Source organism: Bidens hawaiensis, unplaced genomic scaffold, assembly GCF_021521415.1.
Source record: "Bidens hawaiensis isolate Kalapana, Puna unplaced genomic scaffold, B.hawaiensis_p1.1 tig00010384_1, whole genome shotgun sequence".
NCBI classification, from domain to species: Eukaryota; Viridiplantae; Streptophyta; class Magnoliopsida; order Asterales; family Asteraceae; genus Bidens; species Bidens hawaiensis.
In genome coordinates this window covers 570,146-581,362 of record NW_027491789.1, presented here as the reverse complement: position 1 = coordinate 581,362, position 11,217 = coordinate 570,146, and the positions used below count along the sequence as shown (strand labels likewise).

Below are 11,217 nucleotides of genomic sequence, written 5' to 3'. Positions count from 1 at the left end.
GTGGCTATGTTTTTGCACGCATCACGACTCCAAGTGGTCGTGCTCTTGAGCGTGTCACTGCTCCAGGGTCACGAATCACTGAGGTAACACCTGAGGGTCTCACCCTAGAAAATGTTACAGCACCGGCTGGCCGTACTCCCACAGATATGGGACGTGCCTCGGTACCAGAAGGTTCTAATCTGGGTAATTTCAGACGAGTTACAGAAGAGACTCGTCGAAACCGGTCAATATTCAATCCGGAAAACGACTTGGGTGATTCTGACAGGGCGAGATCTCAACAACGTAATTCTAGACCTAGAGGAACGTTAACTCCTGAGGAATGGCTCCATGCACAACAACAAAGTTTGGTGGCTGAGTACGAACGCAGAAAGCGTAATGAGAGGTTTCACTTTCGTACTTTGGATTATGAGGAATCTCCTAGGAGATCTCCTTCTCCTCCACCAACAGTAAGAGGAAGTCAAACTTGTTACAGTCAACAGGAAGAGCCACAGAATGATCAAAACTCCTAACATATCAATGCCTGATTTGTACCTTTCGTATTCCATTTAGAGACCGTCTCTGGATATCCTATGACCGGGGACTTAGTCGTGAATTGGAAGAAATATTTTCAAGGCCTAGCGGTTGACACTCAATATCTACTCTTTATTAGACTTGTCATGTAACAAAATATATGGGGAAATTCCGGCGTCGTTAGGCAGGCTCAAAGCCCTAAAAGTGCTCAACTTTTCACGCAACCGGATTCCAGGGCATATTCCGGTGTCTTTTGGTGATCTAGAGAACATTGAAAGCTTGGACTTGTCTCATAATGAAATCTCATGTTCGATTCCTCAATCACTAGTGAAGCTCAACCAACTTACAATGTTAGGTATGAGCAACAACAGGGTAAGATTCCAGTTGGTCAACAAATGGATAATATGGACGTTTTTAAAACAACACTAGTTTATGTGGTAATCAAATCCAAGTCATGTGTCCTGAGGATATACCCACTGCTAGAAGGAAGAGTTGATGAAGAAGACACACAATCATGGTTTTATGGGAGGGAACTTGGGTTGGTTTCCTTGTTGGATTCTTCTCATCAATCTTGATTATAGGCTACTTTCTAAACTTTCAACATCAATTCAATCTTTATCGTGGGCTACTTTCTAAGTTTTTTACATCTCTTTAAGATTTGGTGGAAAAATCATAACATCATTGTTCTTCATTCAGTGAGATCTAGAAATATTATGGAAGCAACAATCTAAGATGTTTATATACGTGTTATTATAAGCTATCAATTGTCGTGAAGGCAGCAGGACTTAGGCTTCAATAGAATTTATTTAACTTGATTAGAAAACCTATAGACAAATGAGCCATAATATTTACATGAAGTCATATCATACATGTTTTTCATAACAACTTAATAACATTATAAAATGATGAGTTGGTAACTTACCGTTTTAGAAAAAATTGTCTCTAGACTTGTAAAAAGAATAGACTAAATTACAATTTTTATCTTTTAAACGTAGTAAAATTATGGATAAAATCTTTTAAAAGGTTCAATTTCACTCGTCCTTTTAAAAGGGAAAATATACTCTCTCTCTCTTTCTTTTTCTTTTTCATTTTTTTTTTGTCATTTTAACTAACGGCTATCAATTTTTTTAGTTAAGTTGAAGCATGTGTCAACTGTCAAGCATGTGAGTAGAAAGGGTAATTTCCATCGCTTATTAATAATAAATATATTCTTAATATGTTAGATATATAAATAAATAAAAACATAATTAATTATTGAAGGACTTACTACAAATTAAAATAACATAAAAAACACAAAAACAAGTGGCTCCGCCCTCAAAAGCTTTCTTCTATTCCACCAAGCACACCACCATTAACCAGTGAAGCACTGAACATAAAGAGAGGGTTAACACCGGATAGGAGTGAAATACTAGGGGTGTGCACGGTTCGGTTCGGTTATTAGCAATAACCCAACCTAACCGATCGGTTATCGGTTCGGTTCGTTAATTTCGGTTAATAACCATTTTCAAACTTGGACTAAAATTTTGCTTAAAAATACATGAAATGAATGTTTAAATACATTAAATGAATGCATAACCACATGAAATGAAGGTATAAATATATGAAATTGAGATATTAGTATATGAAATAGAGATATAAATACATGAAAATGATAGTATTAAACTATTAATACATATAATACATGAAATAGAGGGGGAAAAGGCTTGAAAATATTAAAAAGTGAAGAGTTCGGTTCGGTTCGGTTAATTCGGTTTTCGGTTATATCTGTTCGGTTTCGTTGGTTTTCGGTTCGGTTTCGGTTAACGATTCGGTTATTGCTCACCCCTATGAAATACTTCTATCCCAAACAAGAAAATTTTAAGTAAATGTAAATAAGGGTGTTACTAAACGTACCCCTCCCCCCTTCATTTTTACTAAATATACTCTCTCCTTCAAGTTTTACATTAATATAATTTAAACATTTATGTTTATTTTTTATCATTTTGTCATCTTTTATTATCATTATTAATTAAAAAAGTTTTTTTTATTATTTAAAGAGTTTTTATTTTCCTTTTTTTTAATCTTTTTTTATATTATAAAACATTTTTTTTGTTTTTTTAAATAACAAAAAAACTGTTTATGTAAAAAACGTTTTTTTTTAAATTAAAATGAATAAAAACATTTTTTTTCTACAAGTGTTTTAATATTTTTAGGATGTGTTTTTCTTTTAAAATACTTTTTAGAGATAGCTTATATTAAAAAATAAACACATTTTTTTCATCAATAAAATATATTAAACAACATACAACTTGATCAACAAATTGGGTCTTTTCTCATGTGACATTAACTTCATACTTTCGAACTTATTAAAAAAGATTTAAATGCTCTTTTTGTCGGGTGTGAGGCATATGATAAGATAAATATATACAAAATTTTTTATCTATTTATAAAGGCGTTATATCATTATTCTTTAAATACATTTTATAATGATAATAAATATTATTATTATTATTATCATTATCATTATTATTGTTATTATTATTATAAAAAACAATAAACACAAAGGAAGAAAAAAAATAAACTTTATAGTATTTGATTTGATATTTTAAAGGAAGACTTGAAATGACTAAAAATATCAGAGGGTAGTATTATGTCAAATAAAATTGTTGAAGGAAATGAAAGTCTAAGGGGGGGGGGGATATGACAAGTACACAAGGGGGTACGTTTAGCATAACCCGTAAATAATTACAAAGATAGATATTAATTAGCCCAAGGTCTTGATATCACCAATTATCTTCTATCTTAACCTCTTTGTCTAAAAAAAACTCTTGTTTCTAGATTTCCAGGATCGCCAGCAAGTAATAAGCACTATCCCGTGAAAAGAGACCCTTCTCACGGTCCTCCAATGATTTAAACAAATAAGAAATCAAAGATGTCATATAGCTATATTAATTACAAAAAATTGCTTATAGGGTGGGACTAATCCCATCAAGTTAAAAGAATAATATAAACTAGTGAATAAGTTTAAAAGAAAAAAAAGAATAATTTTGTAATTTTACAAAGTTTAAAAGAAAAAAAAGAATAATTTTGTAATATTACAAAAAGGAATGATTTCATATGAAGCCAATAGAACACATTTATAGCTTTTATCAATAGTGAAAAGTTTCTTTAGCAAAAAGGCAAAAACCCCATGAAAAGAGCAAAAACAATATTTAAAAAAAACAGTATTAAAAAAACAGTCATTCATGACAGTTAATACATGTGGAAGTTTGACACTATACTGTATATTGTAACTTAAAAACAATTAATAAAGATTATAGTATGTGATAAAGATTGGATTCTGCATATGAAAATGAAACTAACAACTTTATGGCTTTTTCTTAGTACCCTTTTCCAAACTTTTTGACTAGTTTTATATAATTTATTTGACAGCTCACGACAATCATCATCCCTTTTCATTTGTTTTCAGTTTGTCTGTTATTCATTCATGGACAATATTTAATTTTAGAATGAGTATATTATGTTTTATTTGGGTCATGGCAGTTGGCAGTTGGAACTATTACTTTGTGTCAAACGAGTCAAATCGCTTACGAGTTATTTGAAATCGCACCGAATAAAAGTTTGAAATGAATAGAGTTTTTCGAGCTCGAGCTCGAGCCGAGCCCGATCCTCATATAATTTAGTTATTGAGCTGAAGCTTGAGCTTTGTATAGGAAGCTCGTTTAAACTTGTCAAACCTTAACAAACCTTGTGTATTAATTTCACACTTCGCGGTCGAGTTCAAGCTGAACTTTGGCTCATTTAAGCTACTACACGATCTTGAGTCGAGCTTAGGCTCGTTTAAGGTTTTTCTCAAAACGTAAAAAAGTAATTAACACACATATAAAATTCACGAGCTAAGCTCAAGCTTTAAAAAATAGCTCAAAACAAACCGAACCCGAGCTCACGTAAGTCAAAACGAGCCGAGCTTGGCTCGTTAAGACCCCTAAATTCTTGTTTGAAATATTTACTGCATAGTAAAAAAGACTGTGTTTTTAACTATTCCTATTATTCTCTAACTAACTGCATGAGTGAGGGCAAAATGGTCAATCAAGAACCAAGATTCTTCAAGAATGCTTCTTTCTCTTTCATTGATGAGAAGATGATAAAGATTACAAAACACTGTCTTGTCTTTTATACACAAAGATTTGTGGATAATAAATTCTTGTTCTAAAAACAAAGTCTTGTTTAGTAGGTATTCTTTTTCTTCTTTTCTTCATTCTTTGCATCAAAACTTGTTTCTTTTGCAAAGAATCTTGAGTCATTTTAAATTTCTATGCTTTTAACAATAAACCCAGTTATTATTTGCCTTGAATTCATCTGGGTCATCTTTATTTTCTCCCAAGATTACACCTTTTGTATAAATCTTGAATCTTGATTTTCAAGATTTTCAAAACCCTTAATTATTTTAGTGATTTAAGATCCAAGTTTGGATTTTTATGGTTTCTTGATTAATGGGTTAGTGAAAAGTTGAGTTTTTTTTTTCACCTTTTTATGAATCTTGATTTCAAGATTTTCAAAACCCTTAATTGTTTTAGTGATTTAAGATCCAAGTTGTGATTTTTATGGTTTTTTGATTAATGGGTTAGTAAAAAGTTAATGAAGAGTATTAAGATCCACTGTTCTTCATTCATATGTTTTTGCAATTCTGGTCCTTTGAAATTGGAAAATTCCCATAATGCCCCTGAGTTGTCAGTTGTAACTGATCCATGTGATCAAAATCATGTTGTTGAAGAGGTTAAGGATAATGAGATTTTAGAAGATGGAAAACAAGAGTCACAAGTTGAGATTGTTGTTCTTAGAAGTTGTATGAAGAATAAAGGCGATTCGCAGTCGAGATCGAAAACTGATAGAAAGAAAGTGCAGTGGGTGGATGATTTAGGCAAAGAGCTTGTTGATATCAGAGAGTTTGAGTTCAGGTTAGCTTTTATAAATTCATGTAAAAATTTGTATTATATATTTATTGCCTTTGATCATCATGAATTAGAAATCTTTAGATTCTAGTATTAACTTTAGTAGTAGGATAGTTTGAGAAATTGTTGAACAAAAAATAGGCCTGTAAACGACTCGAATGGACACGAACTTGGGCATGTCACATGTATATGCTCTTACGTTTAACTTTAATCGAACACGAACATATAAACCAACTAGTTACTTTGTTCATGTTTGTTTAAAACCTAAGCGGACAGTTCATAGACGTAAACGAACCTAAACAAACAAACTTTAACGAAGATAATTGAACAAACATAAACGAATACAAACGAGCAATTCTAATACATCACGATGATTTATTTTTTTACAACAAAAAAATAATCAAGTAAATATAATTTAAACGAGCCTGTTTTGTGTTTATATTCATATAAATATATCGTGTTGGGTACTTATTAAAATTTAATGAGCATAAATGAACAAACAAAACGTGTGTTCATGTTCGTTTTAATTACATATTAAATGAAAAAAAAAAAGTGCACATTGAAGAAACCAAATGGTAATTGTCATTAATAATATGTAAATTCTTCTACCAAAAAAAAAAAATTAAATAAATAAACATAAACGAACGTCCCACCTAACAGTTCATAAACTTTTGGTCCGTTTACAAACCAAATGATTATTGGTTTGAAAAATTGTTATTGGTCATGATTCTAAATAAATAAACATAAATGAACATCCCGCCGAACAGTTCATAAACGTTCTGTCCGTTTACAAACCAAATGGTTAATGGTTTGAAAAATTGTTATCGGTCATGATTCTTATTAAAGATCAAATGGTTACTGGTTTGAAAACTGATTCTTGTATTATTTGGCATGTTTTATGACAGTGAAACAAGAGATGCAGATAATGATGAAGATAACAATGCTTGCTTTTGCGCGATTCAATAACGTTGCTTTCAAAATCTCCATGTTAATAGGATAAGAAAATATCGGCTGTAAGTTCAATACTACATTTACTTTATTAAATTTGTATAAATATCGAGTGCCCTGCAAAGATCCAAGCTACATTTTTAGATCTTGTTTTGTAATTCTTTGAAGCTGCCTCTGCCTTTACCACGATCTTATGTAAGAATATATGTAATTAACGAGCTTCCAAACACTCTGTTCTCGGTTTCATAATGAAGATTTCAGTAAAGTTTGTTCATTTTTGTGTTCTGATTAGGAAAATTAACAGTTTCTAGATTTTCTTTGTTTTCTGGAAAGGCGGTATGTTTCTAGATTTTCTGAATCGCCATTTTTAGTGCGATGGGAATTTATGCTAAAGTTAGAAACTAGGAAATGCACATTCGGTTCTTGGTCTAGGGATGTAAACGAGCCAAGCCGCTCATGAGCTACTAGAGATCGGCTCGAAAAAGCTCGAGCCGAGCTTAAACGAGCTCAAGCTTGAGCCTAAAAGTAAGCTTGTTTAATATTATTTGTATAATATTTATTTAATATATATTAGTTATATAGATAGAAATATGATACAAATAACTAAATAATATATATTTGTTGTATATAATTTTATAATTTATATATGTGTGTGTGTGTGTGTGTATTAACAAATAATAAATAGGATCTGAGCCGAGCTTGAGCCTGAAAAATTACTCACAAGCCGGGCTCGAGCCTGGTTGAACTCGGGCTCGGCTCGACTCATTCCCGTAACAAATTTTGTATTCAAGTTAGTTGCTTTTTGTATTCAGGTTTTGTAACTTAAATTTTCTTGATTTTCTAAATTACCCTTATGAGTGAAATGGGAATTTATTCAAGATCATAAACCAAAGCCGGTTTCTTGCTAAACTTAGAAACTGAGGAGCACGCATTCGGTTTTTGGTCCCATAATGACTTGGCTTGAGCTCAGCTCGTTTAACTTACACGGAGCTCGAGCTTGAGCTTGGCTCGTTTCTAGCTCTATTTTCAAAACTTGAGCTCAGCTCGTGAGTAGATTCTCAGGCTCGAGCTCGGCTCGTTTACTATTTATTAATTGTCTTTTAATATATTTATAATTATTTTTATATTTTTTTTCAATTATAATTTATATATAAAATAATATATATTATTTAGTTTTTTTATTTATTTTGTCATAACATTATATATATCAATTAATAATTATTAATATATATTTTAAAATATTATATAAATGACAGGCTTGTTTAGGCTTGCGAGCGCGGGCTCGTTTGTTAAATGAACTTAATTTTAGGCTCGGGCTCGATTAAAATCGACTCGATCGAGCTTTTTAACGAGTCAATCTCAGGTAACTCGTGAGCAGCTCGGCTCGTTTGCACCCCTAATAATGAGTTTATATTCAAGTTAGTTGCTTTTTGTATTCGGGTTACAAGATTTTAGTTGTTTCTTGCTAAAGTTAGAAACTGGGAACAACACATAAGTATTCATAACACATACTTGAGCTATAAAGACTAGATATTTAAATATTTTACATGTTGCTGCACATTTTTACCAAAATTTGAACAGATGTAGAAAATTCAGTGAGTATCCCATGATCAAGATTGTCGAAAATAACCCGACTGGAAAACCGACCAAAGTTGCCTCCCACGAAATCCACGATAGTTCCTCATCATCCACCTCTTGTCCAGTTGATGGTCGCATATCCTCGGGACATATTACTCTAATCTGCATACCGCATAATCCACTATTGTTCGCATAATAATTCAACTCGTTCATCGTGCTCATTTGTCCACCCGTAGGAATCTTACCCGTCAGCTTGTTATCGCTCACATCAAGAATCGATAACTGATTCAGCTTCGAAAACGATTGAGGAATCGAACCCGAGATCTCATTGTGTGATAAATCCAAGCTCTCTATCACTTTTAAATTCCCGAAAGACACCGGTATCTTCCCGGTGATTTTATTATGCGAAATGTTTAGAAGCTTTAGTCCTTTGAGATTCCCTAACCTTCCCGGAATCTCACCCGAGATTCGGTTATCCGACAAGTCCAAGAAAGAGTAGATATCAAGATTCCGACTCGATAACCCTTGAAACGAGTTCTTCCAGTTTAAGATCAAGTCTTGAAACTCGATCAAGAAGTTGAAAATGTCGACAGATGGTAACACGTTCGGAGTTTCTATCATTCTCGCAAGGTTTCCTATCTCCTGCGGGATCTTTCCGGTCAACTTGTTCCCGGAAATATCAAGAATCCGAAGCGAAGTAAGATTCGATATCGTTTTCGGGATAAACCCTTCAAGGGAATTGTGTCTCAAGTTCAAAACTTGAAGACTCGGGATCCGCGGTATCACATATTCGAAATTTCCAGTAATATTATTGTCATGAAGATCAAGATGTTCCAGGTTGACCAACTTAGTCAAATCCCCAGGTAACTCACCCGAAAACAAGTTCCCACCCAACGAAAGAATCTGCGTTTCGTTAGAAAAAGTCGTCGGAATCTCACCCGAAAACTCGTTATACGACAAATCAATATAAGCAAGAAGAGAGTTATCTTTAAAAACCGGAAATTTATCGCCCGAAAGGCGGTTTCTCGACAAATCCAACAGCAGCAGCCGGTAAATATTGGAAATCGAAACCGGAATCTGCCCGGTAAAACTATTCCCAGACAACATAAGAATCATAATTCCTCTTGCACTGCCCAAATTCTCCGGTAACTCACCGGAAAAATTGTTTCTTGACAATGCAAGAATCGATAAACTTGACAATTCGAATAGTTTTGGCGGGAGTTTACCGGTTAGTTTGTTGTCTGATAATATTATGCTTCCAATATTCATCTCTGCAAGCCAATTTGGTAACTCACCATGTAACTGATTATTACTTAAATCAAGAAAGTTTAAAGCTTTCTGTGTTGATATCCATTTAGGAATCTGACCAAAGATTCCACATGATGACATGGATATCTGTTCAAGATTGCATCTTGGAAGAATCTTGAAATACCCTTTGTTAATATTATTATTATTATTAGTATTATTGTTCCAAATCAAGCTGCTACCTTTACCACCAATAAACAGTTTCTTTAAAGTCTTGATTTTGAACAACCAAGATGGGATTATCCCAGTCAGCATATTATTCTTGAGCTTCAAGGTTTCTAATTTAGTCAAGTTTTGCACCGATGAAGGTATCAGTCCGGTTAACCGGTTCTTGCTAAGATCAAGTATAGTCAAGTTCACTAGCTCACCAACTCTAGCAGGAATTTGACTAGAAAACAAATTTTCAGATAAATCAAGTGATTCAAGATTCTTGAGATTTGCGATTGTTGTCGGAATCCCACCCGAAAACTGGTTCTTGGCGAGCGAAAGCTCACGTAGCTTCATTAAGTTCCCGATCTCTTCCGGGACGTTTCCCGTTACGAAATTCTCGTTTAACTTAAAAGTTTCAAGATTTGTTAACTTACCGACTTTGTAACTTAACTCGCCACCGAAACTATTGTTGCTTAAATCAAGAACCCGAAGATTTTCGAGTTGAAAAAGTTGATCAGGAATAGAACCTTGTAACCGGTTCACACTTAACATTAGCGTCGTAAGATTCCGCATAATCCCCAACTCGGGTGCTAACTCGCCCTCTAGCGAGTTAGTGCTAATATCCAAATAACGTAAATTTGTTAACCCGAAAATTTTGGCGGGAATGGAGCCGTTGAAGTTGTTTTGCATCATGTCGAGATGAACCAGTCGGGTGAGGTTCTCGAGCCCATCTCCAGGAACCTCACCCGATAAAGAGTTCATCGAGATATCAAGTAGTTTAAGTGACCTGATTGTGAAAATCGGGGTCAGGATATCTGAAAACACTGGAACTGGATTTTCGAATAAGGGGACCACCGCGGATAAGTAGAGTTCGATTATGGTGGTTGTATTGTTTTGTGTTGAGGTGCAGTTGACGCGGTCCCACGTGCAACAATCGGTTTTGGGATTCCATGTGTCGAGTTCTAGAAATGGGATGTAGTCGTCGGAACTGGGATCGGAATTGGAATTGGAATTGTAAAGGGTGGTGAGGGTGGATTTGAATTGAAGTAGGGCTTGTTTTTGTTGAATTGGGCAAGAAAATGATGGGATTGGAATGGAATTGAGGGTTAATAAGATTGATAATATTATTGAGAGTGGTGTGATTGAAATGGAATTGAGGTTGGTCATTGTGGTGTGTTTAGGTTTGAATTTGTTTGTGAAAGGTGGTTTATAAATAGATTGAAATTGTTGTTCTGTATTTGATAAACTCAAGGAGTGTACTAATTTTGTTGCATAATGTACAAGTGGTAAAGAATGATTAGTTTTGAGTTGGTGGTTTTAGTGGTGGAAGAAGGAATTTAAGGGTCAGCGACTTAAAAGTCAAAGTCAATGGGTGTGACAAAATATAAGTAACTAGTTTGACTATAGGAGTTGAGTGGACCCAAAGATAAGTGTACTCCACTCAAAAGAATTCTCATTAAACCTTTTATTTTAATTTATGGGGAAATGCATAAATTTATATATTTATTAGTTTTCATAAATATATATTAAAAATAACACTAGTAATTGTAATGAGTCTGAAACATTCAGGATAGGTATTCAGGTATGACACCTTACCAACTTGATCTTGTTGTCACCGGCGACAAACATGCATGAACCATTTCATGATATATATATAGTCGTTACAATTGCTCGAAACATACATACACGTTTACTTAAATACACATACATATAAACATTTTCTACTGTTCTTGTTATATCTTGCTCTTAGTAATAGAATAGCCACAACTACTAGCTTGGTTTAATAGCCCGCCTA

At 33.7% G+C, this 11,217-nt stretch overlaps 2 protein-coding genes across 2 annotated transcripts; one reads left to right on the top strand and one right to left on the bottom strand.

Annotated features, from left to right (window-relative positions):
- The first annotated feature begins 4,674 nt into the window (after nucleotides 1-4,674).
- LOC143535021 (uncharacterized) lies at nucleotides 4,675-6,543 on the top strand. The gene is made up of 2 exons (XM_077029368.1): nucleotides 4,675-5,447; nucleotides 6,347-6,543. The coding sequence occupies exons 1-2, from the start codon at nucleotides 5,128-5,130 to the stop codon at nucleotides 6,405-6,407; spliced, it is 381 nt and encodes a 126-aa protein (XP_076885483.1). The 5' UTR covers nucleotides 4,675-5,127; the 3' UTR covers nucleotides 6,408-6,543.
- Nucleotides 6,544-7,772: 1,229 nt separating this feature from the next.
- LOC143535072 (uncharacterized) lies at nucleotides 7,773-10,706 on the bottom strand. Its single transcript, XM_077029405.1, has one exon. It carries the CDS (start codon nucleotides 10,587-10,589, stop codon nucleotides 7,953-7,955), a length of 2,637 nt encoding a protein of 878 aa, XP_076885520.1. The 5' UTR covers nucleotides 10,590-10,706; the 3' UTR covers nucleotides 7,773-7,952.
- Between the last annotated feature and the right edge of the window lie 511 nt (nucleotides 10,707-11,217).